Below are 25,491 nucleotides of genomic sequence, written 5' to 3'. Positions count from 1 at the left end.
CAAATAGCCTTACCCTCTATCTTCCTTTGTTAGCCAAGAATTGAGCCTACGCTTAACCCACTTGTTCTTTAAATTAGCACATTACAAGCCTAAAGCGGAAAACCATAATTGTCCTCATTTGGATCTTTGATTAGCTTAGGCTAGTGTGTGTGTGAGTATCATTCAAGTGTGGGAACCTTGGGACATTGGGGGAATAAAAGGGGCAGTTTTGTATTGTTATTGAAAATATTAGGAATTAGGTACATACTCATGTATTGGTCAGATGTAAAACCTTATGCATTGATAAAATGAGAAAAACAAATGAAAAAGAAAATAGAAAAAATAATATGAAAAGAAAGAAAAAAATAGAAATAAGAAAGAAAAAAAAAGAGAGAAGAAAGGAATAAAAAGGGGACAAAATGTCCTAAAGCAAAGTGCAGTTTAATAAGATCAATACATAAGTGTTGTGAAATGAAAAAAAAAAAGAAAATACATGAGTATGTGAAAAAGTGAAGAATGGGTAGTTAGATTAGAACTCAATTGTATAGGATGTCATAGGTTAGGTGGAAAGTTTAAAGCTTATCAAAGATTCAAATTTCAAGCTCACTTGACCATATATGCATCCTACCTTAACCCTAACCCCATTACAACCAAAGAAAAGACCTCATGATAGATATATGCATGCAGGAAATATATGTTGATTGATTAGATGAGGAACAAATCTTGGAAAGCATGATTAGGAGAAAATTGAGAGAATCAACCCTAGACACTCGAGCGAATAGAGTGTAAACACTTCCGGTGAGGGTTCGAAGACTCTAATTCATGATTCCCGGCTCTCACGAGCATGCTTCATGTGAAGTTGCATATATTGCACTTGATACTCAAAAATTGGTGAATCCCATATATTAACCGCCACCGTGCCCTATATGCTTGCATATATCTTAGGAAGGTTGATTTGTTCCTAACCAAGTAGATGGTAGCACTAGTCGTAGTTGCATTCACGTAATTAGGTTGCACCTCATGAGTCTTATACCTCTATGATCCTTCGGTCTTTTGCGTTTCTCTTGCATTTCTCTAAGCATGAGGACATGCTAGAATCTAAGTGTGGGGAGGTTGATAAACCCCATTTTGAGGGTTTATCTTGTATCGATTTCAGGGGTTTTATCAATGATTCCACACGCTTTTCATATGAAAATACAAGACTTTGTGTTCCTTTTCTAACTTTTGCCTCATGGATGAAAACATGCTTATTTTGCACTAAATTAGATACATTTCTAATCTTTTCTTGATGTCGTTCGATGCCGTGACCTGTGTGTTAAGTGGTTTCAGAATATAGGGCAGGGATGAACCGAAAGAGAGAATGAGAATGGGCGCGAAGGAAAGGAGCATGAGAAATTGAGCTTTGGAAACTTCAGCAAGGGCGCGTGCGCGTACTTGGCGCGCCCGCGTGGATTGCGCAGCTAGAAGTCAAAGCCAGAAGCCAAGCCACGAGCCGGCTTGTGTAGCGGCTAGGCCATAACCCCCATGGGTGCGCACGCGTACGCTGCGCCTCCGCTCACATTGCAAGAGGCCCCAGTGGCGCGCACGCGTGCTTTGCGCGTACGCGCCGATGCTCGAACATGATTTTTTTTAGAAGTCACGTGACCTGGGCGTGGAGACAGTTGGAGATCTCATCTTGGGGGAAGTGCCTTGGCGGGAAGAGCTTAAGAAGACCAAGGGTTGAAGGGTTAAGGACTTTTGGGCTCATTTTTAGATGGTTCTAGATTTTTTTGGTTATTGTTAGTTACACTCTTGGGTAGAGAGAGAGAGGGAGATTCCAAGCTCTCATTAGGGTTCATCTTCATCCATTTTCTGAATTTTCCATCACACTTTGGTGAGATCCATTGCAATTCTCAATTCATTTGTTCATGTTATAGATCTTCTTCTCCAATCTTAATTAGTGCTTGTAATTGCTCAATCCTCATAGATCCTAGATTCAACTTTGTAGTTTTGGATTTTTTTCAATTTCTTGAGAAGCTCATTTCCATTGTTGTTCTTTGTTAATTGTTGTTAGTTCCTTGTGTTGAAGCACTTTCAATTCTACTTCCTTCTCATTTTTTTTACTATGCCTTTTTTCCTTGCTCATCAATTGTTTGATAAAATGCCAACATTAGTTATGGAGTAAAAGTTTCTTACTTGGCATAGGGTTTGAGTCATTAGAAAGAGTTGAATAGTTTATGTCAATTGTTGATTTGGAATTAGAAATTGCTAATTGACTTGGAGTGCACTAAAGCTAGATTTCCCTAAGGTGAAAACTAGGACTTGTGACTCAAGTTAGTTACTCTCATTTGACTTTCCTCTATACCTAGGGGTTAACTAAATGAAGCAAGGCCTAATTGTTGTCATCATTGACGGGACTATAAGGATAGAATTTCTAATGCCAACCCCAGGCCAAGTCTTCTAAAAATTGATTGCTTGTTTGCCATTTATTTTGCTAAACCTTCAAAAGAACCACAACAAGGCTTCCTAATCGATAAGATGCATGCTCTAGCAATTCCAAGGGAGGACGACTCGGGAGACTAGTACTCTCAGTTATAGATTGTAGGATTGTTTGATGCGAAGTTTAAATGTCGATTAGACTATACTCACGATTATATCCATTATTCAGTGGGTACAGTAAACTTTATAAAAATCACAAAGTTTATCGTACCTCCTAAATGTAAAAAAAAAAAATTATATTCTGTAAATTAAAGTTTAATTAATTTTTTTAAAAAAATTAATTTATAATAAAAAAAATTTTAACTTATATAACTCAAATTATACAAATTAATAATATCACAAATTATCATATTTGTAATGTAGTGTTAGTATTTATGAATGATTAAAATTGTATAAATAAATAATTTGATTAATTTAATTTTATATGAGAGAAGTAAAATAATATATTGGGTGTGAAAGAGAAAATTATAAAAAAAAATATTCATGTGTTATCTCTTTATATTTATTTTGCATATCAAGCTATTAATTGTTTTTTTGGTTAAAAACGATTGGTCTTATACTCTCTATGCTTTCTTTTTGTATTTATATTTGAGTTAGAAGTTTATTCTAATTATTTTTCATATAGGAGTAGTTTAAGTGAATCTCTCACATATGACTATATAGTTTCAGGTTTTAAGTGAATCTCTTGTAGAGCTGGCAATTTATATCCTATTTGTGGATATTTAATCCGAACCAATTCATTCGGGTAGGATTATCTACCCAAATCGTTATGGATAGAGTAGGATGCAGTGCGAATTCATTTGTGGGTAGGGTAGAATACAGATTCAGAGTATATCCTACCCTATTCTACTCGCACCCCTAATATATTATATAATATATATGTAAAAGTTATACATGTAGTGATCAAAGTGAATGTTGAACTACAATCCTTCTCTTATAAAAATCTAAAATAACTACTAAACTAGTTGATGATCATATTATTTGTAATTTTATGTTAGATTTTTTAAAAATTTTATTATTTTTAATTTTAATTTGAATTTAATTTTTTGTTTTCTATTTTATTAATACGAATGAAATTTGGAATAGTTGAATTTTATATTTACTTGAAATTTTTTTATTTTTCTACGAATAAAGTCGGGTAGGGTAGGACTTAAAACTTTAGGGTGCGAGTAGAGTTAGAGTTGAGAAATTCTCAATCCACGGGTAGAACAGAATAGAATAGAATTTTAAAAAAATTTTCAACTCACAAATAAAATTAAAATAGAATCCAAATCTTACCCTATCTTACTCATTACCAACCTTAATCTCTCACATATAACACACGAAGGTTATTAACAGCTATATGGACAACGTGTAGTTGTGGAAAGAGAAAAAAAAATTGCATCTTTTAATTTCTATCCTCCACAAAATTAGACCATCCTTTTTTTTTCACTGCATGCATCCGTTGGATCAATTGGCTCGTGACTCTATATTTTCTTCCATTTTCTTTTTTTCGTTCACCCATTGCATGCACACTTATTCCCATTTGTTTCAAAATTTTAATAAATGAAAATCAGATGGAACGACTCTAGCGTGAAAAATTAAAAGATATTTAAAAATTTTTAAAAACCGAAATCCGATCCTCTTATTTATCTTTAAAACATAAAAAAAAAACTCTTAAAAATAAAACTGCACCCACCAATTTTTTTTAACTTTGAACTATAAAAAAAATTCAAATTCATCCCTCCGTCTTTACTATTTTGTATAAAATTTAATTATTCTGCATATCTCTATAATTTTACTAAAATTTTAATTAGGTTAATATATTTTTTTTCTTTTTAATTGAGTTCGTATACCATATAATTTTGTTTTTTAATTTAGCTCCTATTGTGATAAAAACGTTTGAAATAACAAAATATTTGTAATACCCTATCACACAGAATTTTACACCTAAAATGTAAAATAGAAGTGGCGAAGTGCTACGACCTCTAAAAATAATATATGTTTAGCCCCCAACCCCAAAAAAAAAAAAGCCGAAAAAAAAGGGGAACTCTTTTTATAACCACATTCTTTTTGAAGTAACTATCCAGAAGCTATCATTTTCTACTTTAAACAATTTTCTTATGACAGTAGAGCTTATTTAAGAAGTAAGAAGTTCTTTTGCAATACGGAACTGGTTTGGGTGTTTACACAAAGAAGAACTAAGACTAAACTAAAGTTTCCTCAACATTACCGGGGACAAGTATTGGCGCAAATTTGGTTAACTTACAAATTGCTAAAACCAGAATCATTCATCTGAAGCACAGAGGACACACAACCATTTAACTGTTAAGGAACATAAGATCTACCACCAAAAAGTAATAAATAACTATAGAATCAAAAGTGATGATGATAGTGATAAACTTAAAATAGAATAGGAAACGAATTCTGTAAAAAAATACTTACAAGTGAAGGCCTGGATGATAGATTCCTTCCACACCATTGCATAGAACATTGACCCTTTTTGGAAGCACTAGCTGCCCATTGTTTTTGCTCCATCTAGAACATAAGCTTCCACCATAGTCAGAAATCCAAATAATAATTGTAAAATGACATATTTTCTAAAAGAGCTAATATATATATATATATATATATATATATATATATATATATAATTAATCAGTAGATGAACACCACTCCATTCAATAATCATCTATTTTACAAATTAAAACAGCAGCACAACAAGAGCTAATCACTAATCAATTCAATCAAAAGTTAACAGCAGAAAACATTCCATTAATCATCCAATTTTCTTGATTGATTTTTAAATGGAGCATTTTAAAAAAACGAAGATGGAGCATAGTTGAGCACTAACTTTCGAACAGCACGATGAGCAGAACCGCGACAGAAAAGCAAACAGAACAGAGAGAGAGAGAGAGAGAGAGAGAGAGAGAGAGAGAGAGAGAGAGAGAGAGAGAGAGAGAGAGAGAGAGAGGCGAGTAGAACGACGACCAGAACGGCGAGGGGACGACAAGCAAACAGCAAGAGGAATGGCGAGCTGGCTAACAATGAACCTGGTTGCGATCTTGAGCGCGAAGGGTGGCGACAGTGAGATAGATGGCGGTGTGATGGAGGTTAGGGTTTTCTGAACCTTTCAAGGAAAAGCCACTCAAAACCCTTTCAAAGCAGTGTCGAGGAAGACAACGACCACTGACGATGACGGCGACGGCAAGCTCGAGGAAGGCCACCGTAATGAACGATGAAGGTGACGATGAAGGCGATGGGTGCGATGAAGGGCAGTGATGAAGATGGTTCGAGAAGATGAAGCTGGCTGGGTTCGAGAAGATGAAGTTGAACGATGAAAATGGATGAACGACGAAGGCTGGGTTCGAGAAGATGAAGCTGAGCGATGAAGATGGATGAAGCTGACGGCGCCTTTTAGGGTTTGAAAGTGAATTTTAGGGTTAAAAGTGAATTTGGTAACAATGTAAAGTTAGTATGTTGTTTTATCATTTTTAGAGTTAAATTTGATAACTTAGAAAAAAAAAAGGTTAAGTGTGGGAAACTAAATTTTAGGGGAGGGAACTCTATCGGCACTTTTTTTACGGTGCCAAAATAAACACGGTATAACCACGCTTTTCAAGCGTGTCGGTTTTTCTCTATGGCTACGCTTTTTAAGCGTGACAAAAAAAAGGGTGGCCAAATTTTTAATCAGCGACCACCCTCGTAAAAGCGTGCCAATTTTTCTATATCGCCATGCTTTTCAAGCGTGGCAGTAAAAAAGCGTGGCCAAATTTCAAATAAGTGGACACCCTTGTAAAAGCGTGCTGATTTTTTTCTATGGCCACGCTTTTCAAACGTGGCAAAAAAACGTGACCAAATCACAAATCAGTAGCCACCCTCGCAAAAGTGTGGCCATAGACCACTTTTGGGTACACTTTAAAAGCGTGGTAAAAAAAGTGTGCCGACAGACCTTTTTTCTTGTAGTAATAGCTAATTTTTTAATTTTATTATATTATATTTTTTAATAAAATATTTGATATTTTTTCATAAATTATGTAAATTTTATAATTCTATACATACGTTCCGATCCGTTTTATAACATTTAATGCTTTGTGATACCTTTTTCATTTTGATCCAATGGTGGATGAGATTGTAAATTCAATTGTGTATTACACTATTACTAAGGTTTTACCCCTTGATCGCTTTCGATTATTTATTTATGAAATTCTTTTAAAACAAAAATAAGAATCACTTGATATAAATTTAATAAAAAAAATAAAAATATATATTAAATTGTATGATATCTTTTTCTTTTAAAGAATTTTTTCTAAAAAAATGTCTGGGCCATTTTTCGTATTATTTGGGGTACATTATTATGAGGTGGAATTTACAATTGTTATATAAATGTTGTTAAAATTAATATCACACTTTTTTTTATATTTTAGTAGAATTTTTTATTTTTTAAATTAAAAAATATTAAATAATAAAAAATTTTATTTTAATTTTAACTATACTTTTTATAAAAATTTTATTTGCACACTAAAATCAGTCATCATGTATTTGTGTATAAATACACGTGTAATTTAACTCACTTTTAGTATGTATTTTGTATTTTAATGTATATTTTATACTGGTAACTAATTTTAGTGTACACTTAAGAATGAATCTAAAAATTTTAATATACAGGGACCGAATTTCAAACAAATTTTTTAATTATCTTCTTTTTTATTATATTTTTTATTACATAAAAGCAATCTAAACATAAAATGTATCTTTTACAAGAAAAGAGCGTTTAAAATATACAATGTAATTGCTAAAATATAATGATATAAGTCATTCTTAATATTCTATATAATAATATAATGTTTAATATGTTAATATTTTAATATTATTAAAAATAAATTTTTTTAGAGTAAAGTATCATTTTTGTCCCCAACGTTTGGAGTAAGTCTCAAAATTGTCCCTAACGTTTGAAACGTCATATTTGTATTTATAACGTTTTTAAATTGAATCAATGTTGTCCTACTATTAAATTAGCTAACATTTCGTTAACGCTGTTGCACACATGGAGGTTAGTGTCCACTGTGGCAAAGCGTTTGTTTTTAATCGTTACTAAGGAAAAAAGAAAAATAAATAAATGCCAAAATAAGTCTTCTCTTCAAAACCCTAATTGAAAAATATGGTCTTGTCATTGCTGTTGTGCCTTCTCTCGAGCTCTATATCCTTTACTTGATTTCAATGGAGTCTGAAGCATGTCAATCTGAGACAACGTGAAGCAGAAAACAGGCGATGCAAAATAGCAACCAAGCACGTCGAAGGAGAACAACTTGCTACTGTGGGAAATGGCTTGTGCTCGCTACTTCGTCAACTGCAGAGAATCCTGGATGCAGGTTCTGGGACTGCGTTAACTTTGGGCTGTAAGGGTGAGGTTTAGGGTTGGGTTTATTTGTTGTTGAATTATATGTTTGGGCAATTTGTGAATTTGACTAGGTTGTCTCATGTTTGGTCTAGATTGGAGAAGAATGTGGCTGTTTTGTATGGGCAAAATTAGAGGAAGACCCAAAAGTGTCAAGGTTAAGATAAAGGTCAGAAATTTGAAGGGCAAATTGGATAAGGTTGAATTCAGGTTCATACTTGCAATGGGACTTGCTTTAGCTGGATGGACAGTTGCACTAATTTTGGTTTGTGAAAAACAACAATGACAAAACTTTGGAGACTTTTACTGCAATGATGTTGCTGGAGACGAGAAGATTTTAGGAGAAATTATTAGAGAAGTAACTTATGCTCTGTATTTTGGCTAAGAAATTGTAGTGATATTGAACTCGTTTATATTTTGTGGAATTGCATGAAATTTTAAGCTAAATAAGGGTATTTTGCCTTCTATTTTAATCATGCAAGTCATGAGCATAACAGTAATTAGAAATCTAACATATTACTTAATCATTAACCATGATATTATCATTGACTACAATCACAAAAGATTCACATAAAAATAACAAATGATACTTTACTCAACAATAAATGTCTAACATAACAAAATATAATCTTTAAAGTAGTTTTTACACATCATAATCATACTAAAGAGAAACCTAACAAGAAAAACTAAAGATGCCAAAAAATAGAAGATTCCGCACATTATAATCATGACATCTTTTTTCATGCTTTGGGAGGTGTCCTTGCCATGAATTTGAGTTGGAAAATGCTGACAGTCTTGGGTCGGCTTGGCAACACCCTGAGTGTAGTTGCTTACTGCTCAGAAGCATTGTTGGAAGGGGCCACTTTAGTCTTTTTTTTTTTGAAGTAGCTTGTGATTGTTGAGAACTCACAACATTGGTAGATGATTTTCTCTTTGGCCTTGAGGTTGTGGTCCTCTTTGAAGTAGCTGATGATTGTTTAGATGCCTGACTAGAGATAGTGCTAGAGATTAGACTTGAAGATCTCTTTGATGTAGATCCAGTAACTTTGTTTGCCCATCAAACAACCACAAATACAACATTATAAACTGGATGCTACAAATAAAAATGAAACCAAAAACCTAAATAGACAAGCAGAGTACTTACAGTAGCAGTTGCAGCAACTTTGTGCTTCTTTGGACAGGTCCATTTATTGTGACATGTAGCAAACCAACAGGAGTACTTCTGATTCTATTCTTCATGAGATACTCCTCTCTTGGTTGGGTGCTCATCTACAGTTTTATTTCTTTTTAGTTTAGGCCTTCTAATGGGTTTTTTATAAACTGGTGGCAAAACATCATCAAATTCTGTCTTTTTCCATAGGTTGGGGTCATTCATAGGATATACAACATGCTGATAGCATTGAATGTATGTAGCTTTCTTGTAACAATTTGCAATGAAGTTGTCCACATTGAAGCACATCTTCCTAATGCAAGTCATTGCATGGGCACAAGGGATTCCAAACAACTGAAACTTCCTGCATGAACACTCACGAGTCTTCAAATTAACCACATACTTCTTTTTGCCTCCATGGATACTAGTCACCTCATATTTGTCACGACTAGCATACATGCTCACCCACTCTAGGAATGAGCTCATTGAAGGTTGGAACTAAACCCTGCCCACCAGACACAATTGAAACAATAATTCAAACAGCAAGACACAATTGAACATAAATTCAACTAGCTAAATAGTAATTCAAAAAGCAATTTGAAATCACAAAATGCAAGCAAATAAGAATTTATGTTCAACTTAATAGAAGAGTACCTTCTATTGGTCAAACATGAAGGTGCAATTCTTTACCTTGTCAATGCCAAAGTCATCACAAAGAATGGTAAGAAATCAAGTCCATGTATCCTTAGTTTCTGCTTCAACCATTGCATAAGCTATTGACAAAATCTGATCATTGGAGAACCAGACAATTGTTGTGAGAAGTTTTCCTCCATATGGTGTCTTGATGAAGTACCTATCTAAGCAAATCACTGGTCTTCATGCCATAAAACTCCTCTTGCATGCATTAAGACACACATAAAGTCTTTGAAACTTTGGCCTTAAATCCACACCTAGCTTTGGTCTTTTAGAAGCAAACTCAGGTGGTCTCTCCACTTGTAACTTGACTAGTTGACTATAGAACCCAAGTTAGATCTCAGCATTTGTCTCTACTTGTCCAATTGCATGGGCCTCATATGTAATAATTGAGCCTGGCCCATCAGATCCATCTTCTTCCACTTGCATTATAGTTTTAGTACTCCCTAATATTTGGACATCCTCAACCTCTTGATAGATATTTCTAGTTTTGTGAACCACATACAACTCAACTATATCCTCCCTGACCCCAATATTGGCCATATCCATTGCATCTTTGTCGCTTTACAGCATCCTTAAGTCTTTTTCTGTACCCTCCTCTTTTGATTTGTACCATATTACTGCAATATCTTTCTTCAAATATCCTTGTTTACCCACTAACTCGTAAACATCAATTAGGCTCCACTCACCCTCGTTGTGGCAGTCTATAATAGTTGTTTCTCCACCCCAAATATTTCAAAGGCCCTCCTTAAAGTCCAAACATCTCTTGGTGATAAATTTTGACACTAAAATAACTCATCCTAAACCACATATCCTATTGCATTAGGTAAACATAGTCAGACAACATGAACAAAATTGTTTGAATAAAAATGTATCTATTAGTCTAGGCAAAACATCACAAAATACTACTAAAGTCCTACATCAGTAAGCAAAGATCGAATCACCAAAAATAAGAAACTTCATGCCCTAACTAACGCAAACAAAGAACATTGTTCTGGGAATACAAAAAACCAAAACACCCTACAATGCAAACAATCTCACACATAGCCATTGTTCTTCGTTGAACTATTGCATAAAAACCCGAAAAAAAAAATTTCCTTCATACATACCTTTGTAGAACGAAATCAACGCATGAAGAGAGCGAAACCCTAAGCTATCATGCTACACAACCAAGAACGATCCATGAACTACCTTCAGTATGTAACCAATCCCTGCGATCAAGTTCGAAAAAGAGTAAAAAGGGTATGGTTAAGACAATTGGAATGGCAAAGATTACATTGATGTGCTCTATTTCTTCAAACTTTTGTGTTTGCTATAGTGAATGTTATAATGGGTGCAAAATGCAAACATGTCCATGTTAACCTTTGGGTTCACTAACCTAAACTCCATGTGTGCAACGGTATTAACGAAATGTTAGCCAATTTGACGGTAGGACAATATTGATTCGATTTAGAAATGTTAGGGACAACTTTGGGATTTATCCCAAATGTAGACAACAATGATACTTTATTTATTTTTTAAAAATTGGATATTGAGATGAGTATATAGAAATTAATTAAAAAAGTGCAAAGACTTGAGTGTATGATATTAAGTTGGTTAAGTAAAAAAATATTAGTAAGTGAAAAAATTAAAACATAAATATAGTAAAAAAATAAGAAGAGTGTTATATGGTCATTATAATTTATTGTTTTTGGTCATCAATTAGCCATCAATGTTTATAAATATAGGATAAAGTATGTTATTGGATTACTAGACTGAAGTAATTAGACTAAAAATAATTGAATTGATGACTAAGTAATAGCCAAAAATAATAAATTCTGATAATAGCCAAAACAATCTCGCTACGTTACCAATATCATTTCTGCCAACTTCTGCCAACTCTGATTTATAACGGTATTTAATAGAAGTATTTTTGTGGATGTGTCTAATAAAAATATTTTTTTATGGCTGTGTCTAATGGAAATGTCTTTATTGATATATTTTCTGGATGTGTCTCTTTATACATGTGTTTAAAATATAATAATTAATTATTGTTGGTAATAAATTAGCAGATAATATATTGGTACCATATACTTTTCCTAGCCAAAAACAATAAATTCAGATAGCCCCGGACATTTCTCTAAAAATAATACATATAAAGTCATTAAATCGCATAATATTTTTTATTTTATTTTTTAACACATATTTCATATATAGATGTAGTTGCTTAAAATTTTGGAAGGAACAAAGCCACTTCACCCCTTTTATATCCGTCCACACTGAGCATGGTTGTATTTTCTAAAGCACCATAGCCACAATAGACGCTATGGCATACACGTGATTAGCCAGTAATTCTGATATGGTAAGTCCTACAACAGAACAAACATGGCGTAAGATCCCATCCTGCAAAAGCTAATACCAAGGTTGAAATCTCACTTTCTGGAATCAAATCAACATGCAATAATTTCTGAAGCTTGACGGCAAAAACAGACATATTCGGAGAGTCTTACAACAGATAGTAAGTTCAAACGTCAAATAAAGCTCACAATGGAAAAATAAAAATACTAATTATCCACCTAAAGAACATGTCTAATCCAAAATTCAATTAACCTCGTTCAGTTACACTTGTGCTCTCAAGAAATGCTTTTTTTGGGGGTTTTTTTGGCAATGGATATAATTGAGCTTGTAGGCACACAACTAGCTAGGTGGAGTTTTGTTTTGAAGAAGTTTCTCTATCAAATCAGCAGCTTCTTTGATACAAGTGATGTTTTCAGAGCTCTGCTCCTCAACGCTAATTCCAAATTCTTCCTCCAAACCCATCACTATTTCCACCTGCATCAATGAATGCATATATTAAAAACAAACACATGTACTGAATTATGAAAAATAAAAGATGAAAGATATATAATATATAGTATTTATTTGAATATTAAGTACGTACAGTGTCAAGGGAGTCAGCACCAAGTGCTGTGAAGGTGGTTTCAGGGGTAAGTTGAGACTCCGGAGGCAGAGCAAGCTGTTTCCTCACTATTTCGCACACTTTGTCAACTGTCTCAGGCTGTGCCTGCGTCATATCATTTGTAACAAACAAATAACTAACTAAATTAAATGAGTTTCAGTTCCAAACAGGAGAATGTAACTAACCAGCTAACTAACTAAATAAATAACTAACCGCACAGATGCGGAAGCGAGAGGATCTTAAAGAAGGAAAGCTCCTCCTGCTCCATCCCACAGAGACTGCCCCAAATCTTGAACTAGCCTACAAGTTTTACCAATATATAAAAAACATAACATGTTCAGAATAAACAAAGCTGTTAAATTAATATGAATAAACAAGATGTATGTAGAACCTGGAGGGTAGTCTTGCTACACAAAGTGAGAGATTGTGCGAACCTAAGAGAAGTGGCTGAAACTGATGATGAGGCCATTGAATAATAAGAATAAGAAGAGATAGGGACTGAAGGGTGTATTATCTGGATGGAAAGGAAAAAAGCATGTCACCAGAAGAACAATACGGAATAGGGTATTGGCTAGCTACTTGGGTAAAATCATAAATGGGAATGAAACAAGTGGTGCATAACACTCTATCCAAAATTACGTGGCACTTATCACTTAACTCATTTGGCAGTTTTCGGTTATTCATCATCGTCACGCTCAGTGAATAATGCTGCGCAGTATTTCCTATTTTAGCAACTTTTTTTTTTTATATTTTTCATTTTTTTAAAATATTTTGTTAAAAAAGAAACGTAGACATGGAGTTGTTTACATCCATTTTAGTATTTTTTTAAGGAAAAGTCTAGGGCAGCAACTTTTGTGTTTTCTGGCTAGCACTTGACCATCAAAATAAAAATGAGTAATTTCTCACCATTAGATATAATCTCACACCATTAAAAATACTATTTATGACCAATTGATAGTTACAAAATACTAAAATTACTGCCATAGCATTCCTCTATTAATTGCTTATTTCAAAAAAAAAATATACACATTGTTATTTGATTTGAGAATTCATGTAAATAGAGGTTAATTTTTTTGGATATGCAAATTTTGTGTGTTATGCATGTGTATGGAGGTGGGTGGTGCTAGACATGAATGTGAGATAATTTTTTTTGAATCATAAAGTGAAGAAATCGGACGGTCTGATTTCTTTGTTAAAAAAATTATGAACCTAAATCGGATGGTCCGATTTATGTGGGAGAGAAAATCGGAGGGTCCAATTTGTACTTTAAATTTTTTTTTATTTTGAAAACAAAAATCGAATGGTCCGATTTCATTATTAAATTTTTTTTAATTGTTTAAAATACAAATCGGACGGTCCAATTTGTGTAATGCAATTTTTTTTAATTTTTTAAACACAAATCGAAGAGTCCGATTTGCTCTTAACACCACAACTGCGTAAAGCACCCATACACTCCATAACTGTGTCCTACACCATTTCTCCTTCCATATCTAAATTAAAAAGTGGTAAATAGACACATACACAGACACATGTTTGTTCTTTTTCAAATAAATAAAAGAAAGAAAGAAAACTTGATACAAGTTTAGTCTGTTATGTACTAATATATTACAAGATGTGATTAAAATTTGCATAGCTATCATATAATATAACCTCTACTCATATACGTGATTTTCCTTTCATAAAATGTATCTATGTACAGAAGTCTTTTTTAAAGTTACATAATTGTTTAATTTATCATATGCTGAATTTTTTTTATCAATAATTAAATTTCTTTTTTTATAAAAACTCTAATATCATCTTATGAAAATTATTATTTAAAAAATTTAGACTGATAGAAAAAGACACATAAACAATTATATTTTTATAATTAAAATTTTGATAATGTAAAAAGTATATATTAGAAAAAGAAAAAGAAAAAGTTAAAAATGGGCTACTTTAACATTATGGATATTGAAACATGCAGTTTTGTGCTTCTGGTGAGTTAATACTTAATACGTATGTGGGTGTAGTGAAAGGCGTAACATGAAAAATGCAGGAGATTACAAAGTCAAAGAAGAGCGCGGAAAGAAAGGACTCGTTGGTTCACATAACTCCATGGTTGTTCATGCCTCTCCTTACCACAAACCCTCCAAGTTTCTCGCCCCTTCTCTCAAAACTAAAAACACTTTCTACTTTTGTTTTCCCCTTTCTCTTTTTACTTCTGCACCCTGGCAAAAACTATCTACACACATAAACACAAACAAGAAAAGAATAATATACTTGTTGTGAATTCTCAATAATGGCTCCCTCTGACCAACCTCGCTACTCTCTTATCCCTTCTTTCCTTTACTCACCAAAAACATTGCTCAACAATGTGTCCTCACATTCTTCTTCTTCATCATCATCACCACCACCATTCTCAGGCTCAGAGGGTAGGAATAGTAATAATAATTTTATGATCCCTGCACCAAAAGAGAGTATTCCATTGTATTCTCCTGCTTACTACGCCGCATGCAGCTTTGGTGGCGTCTTCAGCTGTGGTCTCACTCACATGACCGTCACTCCTCTCGATCTCGTCAAGTGCAACATGCAGGTCCTCTATAATGCTTTTCTCTTCTGCATTGGTTCATAATTTGATCCAAAACGTATTGCATATTCAAAGTCATCATCATACATGAGATTTAAGTAATTACCCAAATTGTCTTTAATATTGAACATTTAGTATAGGTTTCAAAATATACAAAACAGTCATCATGTTTATCTCCAATTTGATCCATTTAATCGGAATAACTATTTTGAAAATTTTTAAAATTTTTATGGACTGTTTGATATTTTTTAAACTTTTCAGAAATTGTTTTGTATTTCATTGTTTTTTACTTCACTTTTTTAATGAAATTGAAGGTGGGTATATTGTCTAAGAAAGATAAACATTGAAAACTATTTTGTATATTTTGAAATTTGAAGGACTAAAGTATCCGATTTTAAAAATCTTAGAGAATTATTCTATGAATTTTTATGACTAATTAAGATGTATTTCAGATTGACCCAGTAAAGTACAAGAACATATCATCAGGATTCGGAGTTCTGATGAAGGAGCAAGGAATGAGAGGGTTCTTCAGGGGTTGGGTCCCAACACTGCTTGGGTACAGTGCTCAGGGAGCATGCAAGTTTGGATTCTATGAATTCTTCAAGAAATACTACTCAGATCTTGCAGGCCCAGAGAATGCAGCCAAGTACAAAACCTTCATATTTCTAGCAGGATCAGCCTCTGCTGAAGTCATTGCTGATATTGCACTGTGCCCCATGGAGGCTGTCAAAGTTCGTGTGCAAACCCAACCTGGCTTTGCGAGAGGTTTGTCAGATGGATTACCCAAGTTCATTAAGGCTGAGGGTGCTGGAGGGTATACATACTTTTCTTTGCTCTTAATTGGGATCTTTCATTTCATTACTTAGTAACCATCTATTAGATTTTAATGGCTTCTTCGTAGATATTGTTTGTTGGAAGTTGAAGCTTCAAATTTGTTAAGGATTTGGATTTGATGTGCAGGTTGTATAAAGGACTTGTTCCACTCTGGGGCCGCCAGATTCCATGTAAGTTTGCACATACTTCATCACATTTTTAGTCGGTCCAAATAACAGAATTGCAGCATGATTAACTTGGTTTCCCATTGAACTCCTTTGTTTGCTCTTTAATCATGAACTAGTAATTAAAATTTGTTGTAATTAATAATCTGTCAAAATTAATGTCACCTTGTACTAGAGTGAATGCAAATAAAAAAATATCGTTGCATTATGCAATATTAAAGGGTATTATTAACTATTATCATGCACGTGATTCATGACAGACACAATGATGAAATTTGCTTCGTTTGAGACTGTTGTGGAGATGCTGTACAAGAATGTCGTCCCAACACCGAAAGATCAGTGCAGCAAAGGATTGCAGCTTGGAGTGAGTTTTGCAGCTGGATACATTGCTGGCGTGCTCTGTGCTATTGTCTCACACCCTGCAGACAATCTTGTTTCCTTCCTGAACAATGCCAAGGGAGCCACTGTTGGTGATGTAAGTGCAGAAAAGCGCACACCAAATCTACCACCTTTACATATCCCATAAAATGTTCACGTTTTAGACGTTCAAATAACATTACTCAGACACCGACTACCTACAAATAAATAACACTGATACTGGTTGTTGCAGGCTGTGAAGAAGATAGGGCTAGTTGGTCTTTTCACACGTGGACTTCCTCTTCGTATAGTTATGATTGGAACACTAACAGGAGCTCAGTGGGGACTCTATGATTCCTTCAAAGTATTTGTAGGGCTGTAAGTAACCTCAACCTGTCTCCTCGCTACTAATATGTTCTCTAGTTTTGTTCACATGTTCTTTGCTTGCTGTTTGGTCTTTCAGGCCTACCTCTGGTGGAGGTGCACCTAAAGCTGCCAAGTAGGACGTCACATCATTGCGGAATAGAGACTATTTTTGACAGAGAAATAATGTGTCAGGGTGCTATGCCAGTGCTGCTGCTTCTTGTCTGGTTGCCTGCTTTATTACAGCACCACAACTATACTTCATCACTAAGATGAATGTTTAAGATTTTGTACTTCATTTATTTCGGATTTGATTTTGTTAGCTCAGTTGTTTATGGTGTAATACAATATAGTTTGCCTTCTGGGTTGTTGTTGGCTTAGTCCTTTCCCACTTTTATCACATCAAATACATATGGAAAAATTTTTGGAGTCAGACAAATGACAAATCTTTAGTGTTTCATTCAGTGTCTGCCATGTAAACTACGTCTCTCATCTTGCACCCGATTCAACTGAAAATCTCTTGTATATAATCACAGCAAAATGCCATCCACCTTTTTCAAATTATTGCTTGCATTATGCCGTTCTTTACATTGATAAAGGCTGTTATCAGTGTTCTGTACTTGATTTTGAATTTGATTCCAGAATAAAGGAATTCAATAATTGGCTGTATGAGACTGCTACATCTACAGATTCAGCAAACTGTAAACTTGATATTGATCGAATGAAAGAATTATTCTATAACAAAACAAAAAACACTTGCTCGGTGAAAAAACTTTCCCCCATTCATCCGCTGCCTACATAACCTATGAGGTAGGTACATACACTAAATATCGGGGCAACCCCATATCCCCAAATAAAGAACAAAAATTATCACTGCTTCATCGCAAAAGAAGTTGATGACGGCTAGCTAGTACCACTTTTGCTGCAGTTTGGGAGCCGGACTATTTGATGTCTACACCAGAATCAATTTCCTCAAATTTCTATTTTCACTTCAAACTACCCTCTTCCTGTGAAATCCAGTTGATCTTTTACGAATTCTCTTTATCTAGGCGCAGCGGATATATGGTATCAAATACAATCCTCGCAAACACATGCCGTATTTCTTCCAGCTCACCTTGAACTAAAGATCCATAATCAATTTTCCTGCCTTGCTTTGACAAAAATTTCTTACCAGAATTTACTTTGACGCAGTCAAAAATGCTGAGAGCCTTTAGGTACATTCCTAATGGGATGAACACCTGTCAAATTGTCAAAGGTCAGTCTTCAAAGTAACTACTGTTAAGTGTTAAGAAGTACATATATCAATCGAAGTCAAGAGTATGCGCACCAAATCTGAATGGGGGGCTTGAGGATAATCGGCCATAGCCTGAGATACCAAATACCTAGTTGTCATCTGTGAGAGTGTCCCTTTAACAGAGTCAGCAAGATCCAGAATCTCTTCTTCCAAATCCTCTGCATCTAGACCTGAAGGATCTAATAACTCAGGAAACCTGGCATTGTGTTGTTTGTTGATCCTCCTAGCTATGTCTACTGCTTCCAATAAATTTCCACCATTATGAACTGCAAGGCTAAATGCAGCAACCACCGAGGCTTCCCTTGGTTGATCACTCAATGTTTTATGAAATGCTAGGATGCCAATCCTGAAAGCTTAGATTCCTAGTGAGACTTGCTTATTTTGTGAACCCTTGCATATATCACTAACGAATTAAACATGAAACAGGCTTTGTTGTCATGTAGACCTTACCATAAGCTACTGTGACATGGACGGTTGGGTGCCAATAGCTTATCCAAATTATAGAATAATGACTGCAGATGAAATTCCAAGTGAATGTGGTGATAAAATTTTATACATTTAATTAATATGGAAGTAACAAATAGCATTATTCTCAGATTATCAAATAAGCTATATCCAAATTGGAATGAATATTTGTTACCAAAAGCATATTAGTTCTTTTGTCCCGTCTCCGAAATCCATGACGAACGAAGTAAGCAGCCTGTAACGTCAATATCAATTTGAGCTAACATTTGGCAACTGAAATTTAGAAATTAACATGCATAATCATCATGTACGGTGTACCTGAAAGGGGAGTAGTATATCTAAAAGGCCAAACTTCCATAATAATCTCAAAGAAGCTTCACCGGATCCATAAGCAAGCATATAATTCATTTCCATCAGGAGCCTACCCTAAAACAATTAAGGAGGGCAACTCACGCAGGATATTCTCATGGATGCCTAATAATTTTTTAGTATAATAGACAAAGGAGGAGGGGAGATTTTTAAACACCTTATCAAGCCGTAATACTGATGAAGAAAGATTTTTAACAGAATGAGCTGTTTCACTTGAAATACTGAATCCTAAGCGAGCCGCAATTCTAATTGCACGTAAAATACGAGCTGCATAATATACTCACCATTCAGAGAAGCAGCAGGAAGTCTGAAAGCAGTTTAAACAATCTAAACTACAGGAAAGGTTATTTTTAACCTTATACATTGTTATACAAAAACTCACCACAATCCTCCTGAAATGAAGAAGCTGCAGGAACAACAGTTCGCACCTATTCAAATTAACTAAATTAATCGCTAATGGTGGTAGAAAATAATAATATGAAACTATAACCACAAAGAGATACATGCACACTTTAGCCTTTTCAATATCTTCCATTCCTCCCATGTAATCATATACAATTCTTGCATACGGATCAAACATCAACCTGGAAGAGCGTGAATTTCATTAACATCACAAAGAGCTGCAGAAAATGAGGCGAATTCCAAATTGTAAACAATGTTGAGATGTCAGAGAAAAAAGCAGCTCAATGCATATTAAAAAGGAAATAATTTTTCTGTTGTCTAAATTGCAAGGATAGATACACTACCCATTAATTGTAAAGTCACGTTTCAAACAATTCCTCCAACGAAGATAGTCCTCCTTATCACAGCCACTAGGTGCCTCGATGTCATGATGAAAGTGATTTGACTTCCTTGTAGCAGTATTGAAACTCGAAACCTAATTGAAAATTATGACAATGTTATCTTTAAAAGTAGACATAAAGTGAAGGCATGCTTGATAGAGAAAAATTAAGCAATCACTACACTAAAGATAGTTCTGCCAGACAAACCTCGACAATGGTACCACCCATATGAACATGACATATGGGAAACTTTTTACCAACTATCTCACACCGTGGAAATGTTCTCAACACCTACAAATTAAATCATGATTAATACAAAAAGTTAAGATTCAAATATGCAAATACAAGCCCAAACATTAATAGAGGGCATTACAAGTTTGCTTCATTTCCTATTTTCATTATATTTTGATATGTTTCATTTAATAATTACAAAGATGTTCAAATTCTTCAATTTTTCTTTTGCTTTCAAAGTTTTATAAGGAAAGTTGTGATAACTACTAAGTCTTGTTTTCACAATTTCCTTCACAATATATTGATAACAGGAAATAAAATCAAAACCTGCAAAATAAAAGTACAAGAGAAAGGTTATAACCTCTTTAAGATCAGCTGAAGTAATAATATCAAAGTCCTTAGGTATTTGCTTTAGTATAAGATCCCGGACACAACCTCCAACAAGATATACATCATACTCTACAAGGTGAAGAAAAGGGTCAACAACTATGCAGTTCCCTCTGTAAACTTGGAAACATAAACCTAGAAACCTCAGAATCTTGTGCACAAGTGATGTTCGAGGGTAAAAGATTGTTATTTGCAGGTCTAAAATTAGTTAGTAGTTACAAAAGCTATTGGAGAGCCCCAAATTCTCTTGCAAGACTAAGACTACAAACCAAATAATGAGGCTCATGAAAAAATTCACAATTTACTATGTGAAAGAAGATACCATAAATGTTTTATTCAATAACAATGAAGAAACACAATATAAAGGAAATCATGCTCTTTCATTCATCCACACAAAGGAAGTTAGAAGAGCAATATGTACCCTTGTCCTTAAGCATGTTCAAAACCTTCATGGTAGGGCCTGCTATCATCGAACGCCGAAGTCCAAGCTCCTTGGAACTCAATTTCTTCCATGCTGGGATCTTCTTATCCCCTTCACCAATTCAACAAACCATAAAAGAAAAAGCGGTCTCAGAATCACCGCCAACATCAATTAAACAGCACAGGAGCTCCAATTGAACATTTTGAGAGGAAGAAATTATCAAAGACTAAATATTAAATTAAAAAAAAATCAAAATTTGAACAAGAATATTTAGAGTGTTGACTTGCCTGGCTGAGGAACTGGGGATGGGGTGCTACATGCCTCTGCGTCAACGAGAGCTAGGGATTTTGGGACAACCTTACGGATGCACTGGAAGGGAGTGGGGCGAAGAATGTAAAGGTTGGATCTGGAGGCGAATTTCAAGGTAGCAATGGCCATGGAAATGATGAAGAGGGATGCCACAGCAGCAACACCATGTGCCAAGGCTTCTTTCAATTCCGATCCATTGTTGTTGATAGGGTTTTAGGGTTTAAGGATTTTTTTTTTTTTTTATGGAGGGTTTAAGGATATCTTTTAAGAGGCTTTCCTAAGGTTAAAGGGGAAATACATATGATATAATAATATAATAATAGGTTTTTTCTGAAATAAAATAAAAAAATTTATTATTTTTTAAAATTTTATTTTTTTAACTTTAATTTCTTAAATACGAATTTTTTTATCTAGAGGAAGTTTGTTCATTCTGAAAAAAATTCTAACTCAATTTCTTAAACTTCACAATAGATAATAGTAATCATCATTCACAGGAATAAGTCATATTTTTATTAGAGAAATAATAGTTTTTTTTTTAATTTATAATGAGAAAAAAATCCTGGTTAAATATGACTTATTGCCGTGTATCTGTGTATGTCTGGAAACGATAATAATGGTTGTCATTGCCGTTAGCAATGTTGAAGAAGCTATGGTTGTTGATTTTTGTGTACTCCTATGTACTCTTGGAGACGATAATAATAGCTTAAAAATGTGAGTTTACGTGTGTTTTAGAGAAAATTGAAATGAAGTTCACCGGGACGAACTCGCCCTAAATAAAAAAAAAAAATCGTATTTAAAAAATTTAAATTAAAAAATCAGGTATGAAAAAATAATTATTTTTTATTTTATTTCTGACAAAAAATCCTATAATAGTAATATACTATGTGTTTGGTATTTTTAATTTAATAATAATAATAACTAGATGAAAAATGATTTTAGTATAATATTTTTTAATTATTGAATTTTTTTTAAATATTTTCTAAATACAATGTTTAGTATTTATATGAAATTTTGATTGAGTAATGATGATATTTTAAATTTTTTATTAGCATTTCTACTATTTATTAATATGTTATTTTTTATGGGTGTTTGTTGGGATGTCTTTAGAGTTTTTTTTATAACCTATTTATTGGTATTAGATTTTTATAATTTAATATTAATACTTGTTTGATTTGTTTTAGGCATAGTTCTATTCTAGCAATATTTTTTAAAATAAATATCTTAATCACAATGAATTTTTAAAATTATAATAATTTTATTTGATTTTATATTATTTTTCTGTGTAGAGTGTATATATTTGTAGTTTTTTTTTTCATCTTCTCTCTGGGTATATTTGATTTCTATGGGAATAAAATTTGAATAATAAAGTAATAGTTAAACCATACACACCTTAAAGATATCCACAATACTAACCTATTTTTTTTTTTACAATTAATCTCTACATACAAGTGATTTTGCTCTACAAGTCTTATAAGTCCTCTAATTGATGTTACGCTCAAACGCGCCTGTTATGCACGTATGTTTCACGCGCCTCTAACAGCTTTTTAACTCAATCAACGCGCGAATATATAACTTTCTTTTTTGGAAGTTTTTCGTTTCCTTTTTTCGAATTTCTTGCCTGCTCTCTTCGTTCTCTTTCGTGCATTTCTCTCTGCCTTCTCCTTCGTCTTTTACGTGCGTTTCTCTTTACTTTCTCCTTCTTCATTTACATGCTTCAGATTTTTCATTGTGCGTTTATCCATTGTTTTTTGACATCAAGCTGTGAAATCGTTTTTTAAGATAATGGATGATTCAACTTCAGATTGTCAGCTACTAAAGCGAAGTGGATTTTGAAACTGGATCCAATGAAGTTTCTGAGGTGTGATTTAATTTTAGTTAGTAATTGAATATGAATTTGAATCCAGTTAGCAGTTTTTTATTGTGTAGCTGAATAACGCGTGAACCTTGCCTGTGAAATTTGCTGTTTATTCTTCTTTGTTTGAATTCAATCTAATGTATTAGCTCTCATTAGAATTAAAATAATTTTGTCCATTTTATATCAGACATTCGGGTGTAGAGCAGGAATATTTGGGTGTATTTCAGGAAAGTTTGGGTGTATTTACAGTTTATGACTTTTTATCTGACCGAGGGTGAATTGTCTTATTATTTTAGTTGAATTGTTTTAGTTTCTGTTTAGTTATGATTCATGAATCTGGTTTTTCTTATTTTTGATGATGGTTTTATAGTTGTATTTGCATTCTATAGTTTATGCTTATTTTAATATGGTGTATTTTGAGTATATTTTGCAGACCTTCTGTGGTGTTGATGACCAGTTTGTCCCCAAGATTGGGATGACTTTTAACACCCTTGAAGATGCTGCAAAATTCTACAAGGATTATTCGAAGGTTACAGGTTTTTCTACAAGAGTTCGGAGCACAAATAAGAAGAAAAACGAAATTAAGAATCAATTGACTACATATAGCAGAGAGAAAAAATGGAAATCAAAAATATCTCCGACCGAGAAGACAAATCCCTCAGCTGGTTTAAATTGTCTTGCAAGAATTTATATACACGTATTGAAGGATATTGGTGTTTGGATCATTTCGAAGGTCGTGTTGCATCATTCACATCCTTGCTGTCCAGATCAAGCACAGATGCTCAAACAGCACCAGGGAACTAAGCATGTCTGTGCGTTGTACAATAGAGAATAATGAGGAAGCCGGTATCAGACCTAGCAAAACTTTCCAATCATTTGTTGCAGCATTCGGGGGTCACCGCGAGTTAAATTTTATCGAAAAAGACGTGAGGAATTACATCACTAGAGAAGTGCGGAATGTTTCAGAACAAGATGATGCAAAAGAATTCGGGAAATACTTATTAAGAATGGAAGAGAAGAATCAGAATTTCTTTTTCGAGCTCGAACTCGAGGACGATGAGTCCATTAAGCTTGCTTTTTGGGTGGATGCAAGGAGCAAAGTTGCCTGTGAGTATTTCGGAGATGTTATTTCATTTGACACCACCTACAATACAAACAGGTAATATGCTGTTCTGGTTTATGATGTTGAATTAATGTTGTTTTATGAATCTGGTGCAGAGGTGTATATTGGAGGTTTTTGGGTGTATAAGATCATTATTTGGGTGTATTTATTGATTTTAATTCTGTTTTGTCATAATCTATTTTAGGTATAATCTGGTTTGTGGTTTTTTTGTCGGGGTGAATCACCACGGTTAGTCAACACTTCTTGGATGCGCTTTGATAAAAAAAACGAAGATATTGAATCATTCAAATGGTTATTTCAATGTTGGCTTCGTTGCATCGGAGAAAATTCTCCGAAAGAGATTCTCACCGATCAATGTGCATCGATGCAAAAGGCTATCGAGGCTTGTATGCTCGCAACAATTCACCGTTGGTGTATTTGGCACATCATGAAGAAGATTTCAGGCAAATTAAACGGCTACAAGGGACACATAGAAATCGAACAAGAAATGAGCCATGTTGTTTGGAACTCTCATACCAAAGAATCATTTGATAGGAATTGGGATGATTTTCTACTGAAGTATGGTCTTGTGGACAACAAGTGGCTTTCAGGTAATGACGTTTAAAATCTGCAGCAGAGATGTAAATTGCATATTTTTGGGTGTATTATAGTCTGATTTGGGTGTATTTTGCAGATCTTTATGAAGACTGTCATATATGGGTTCCAATTTATCTGGATCACCACTTCTGGGTCGGGATGAGAAGCACACAAAGGAGAAAGAATATGCATTCATTTTTAACAAGTTCATTACCCGGAATAGCTCGCTTATCTAATTTGTCAAACAATATGATAATTGCCTCGGAAGTAGGGAGCAAAGAGAGAGAGAATCGGATGCTGTAGATTTTCACACGGTCATACTGTGTGCAACAAAATCCTTCATAGAAGTTCAATTTCAACATGTGTACACTCACCAAAACTTTAGGGAAGTCCAAGCACAATTCAGAGAAAAGGTGAATTGCATCACAAGATTAATGAACTTCGCTTTAGGCTATTCGGTATACGAAGTTGGAGAACAAGTTTCCAGCTCAACATTCAACAAGTTTGCGGTTACTTACGACTCAGTAGCAGCCCAAATGAAATGCTAGTGCTTATTATTCGAGTCAAGAGGGATATTGTGCCGTCACACCCTAAGCGTGTTAAGCTTTGAACGAGTAACCCAAGTGTTACCGAGATATATATTGGAACGATGGAGCAAGAAGGTAAAGAGATGACACACACACATCAAGAGCAGCCACGACGAGCCACTGTTGGAGCCAAGAAGCAAGAGGTTTGACAAATTGGTGTTTGATGAGCGGATATTTTATACGTTTTTTGGGG

At 34.1% G+C, this 25,491-nt stretch overlaps 3 protein-coding genes and 1 long non-coding RNA gene across 5 annotated transcripts; 1 reads left to right on the top strand and 3 right to left on the bottom strand.

Annotated features, from left to right (window-relative positions):
* Positions 1 to 8,407: 8,407 nt before the first annotated feature.
* Positions 8,408 to 10,553, bottom strand: LOC148572256 (uncharacterized). The gene is made up of 3 exons (XR_015907689.1): positions 9,675 to 10,553; positions 8,979 to 9,489; positions 8,408 to 8,878 (listed from the first exon to the last, which is right to left on the bottom strand). It is a non-coding gene; the product is annotated as an uncharacterized LOC148572256 (long non-coding RNA).
* A 1,539-nt stretch (positions 10,554 to 12,092) lies between these two features.
* On the bottom strand, positions 12,093 to 13,234 carry LOC107630853 (acyl carrier protein 4, chloroplastic). Its single transcript, XM_016334117.3, has 4 exons — positions 13,007 to 13,234; positions 12,829 to 12,915; positions 12,598 to 12,720; positions 12,093 to 12,488 (listed from the first exon to the last, which is right to left on the bottom strand). The coding sequence occupies exons 1-4, from the start codon at positions 13,082 to 13,084 to the stop codon at positions 12,354 to 12,356; spliced, it is 423 nt and encodes a 140-aa protein (XP_016189603.1). The 5' UTR covers positions 13,085 to 13,234; the 3' UTR covers positions 12,093 to 12,353.
* Positions 13,235 to 14,893: 1,659 nt separating this feature from the next.
* LOC107633516 (mitochondrial phosphate carrier protein 3, mitochondrial) lies at positions 14,894 to 17,039 on the top strand. Its single transcript, XM_016337133.3, has 6 exons — positions 14,894 to 15,187; positions 15,634 to 15,995; positions 16,142 to 16,185; positions 16,440 to 16,654; positions 16,790 to 16,914; positions 17,000 to 17,039. Exons 1-6 carry the CDS (start codon positions 14,894 to 14,896, stop codon positions 17,037 to 17,039), a joined length of 1,080 nt encoding a protein of 359 aa, XP_016192619.1.
* A 550-nt stretch (positions 17,040 to 17,589) lies between these two features.
* LOC107630852 (uncharacterized) lies at positions 17,590 to 21,416 on the bottom strand. 2 transcript variants are annotated; one of them, XM_088509263.1, is made up of 13 exons: positions 21,136 to 21,416; positions 20,849 to 20,959; positions 20,402 to 20,499; positions 20,017 to 20,100; positions 19,774 to 19,904; positions 19,539 to 19,611; positions 19,410 to 19,455; positions 19,185 to 19,294; positions 18,977 to 19,084; positions 18,834 to 18,893; positions 18,644 to 18,705; positions 18,227 to 18,539; positions 17,590 to 18,137 (listed from the first exon to the last, which is right to left on the bottom strand). In XM_088509263.1, the coding sequence occupies exons 1-13, from the start codon at positions 21,284 to 21,286 to the stop codon at positions 17,928 to 17,930; spliced, it is 1,557 nt and encodes a 518-aa protein (XP_088365389.1). In that variant the 5' UTR covers positions 21,287 to 21,416; the 3' UTR covers positions 17,590 to 17,927. The 2 variants fall into 2 exon arrangements, with proteins under 2 accessions (XP_088365389.1, XP_088365391.1); XM_088509265.1 differs by lacking the exons at positions 19,185 to 19,294; positions 19,410 to 19,455 and having other exon boundaries at positions 18,977 to 19,079; positions 19,531 to 19,611; positions 21,136 to 21,408.
* Between the last annotated feature and the right edge of the window lie 4,075 nt (positions 21,417 to 25,491).

Source organism: Arachis ipaensis, chromosome B3 (genome assembly GCF_059453495.1).
Source record: "Arachis ipaensis isolate K30076 ecotype BB chromosome B3, ASM5945349v1, whole genome shotgun sequence".
Classification (NCBI taxonomy): Eukaryota; Viridiplantae; Streptophyta; class Magnoliopsida; order Fabales; family Fabaceae; genus Arachis; species Arachis ipaensis.
The sequence above is the reverse complement of the archived record's forward strand: the minus strand, read 5'-3'. Positions and strand labels throughout refer to the sequence as shown.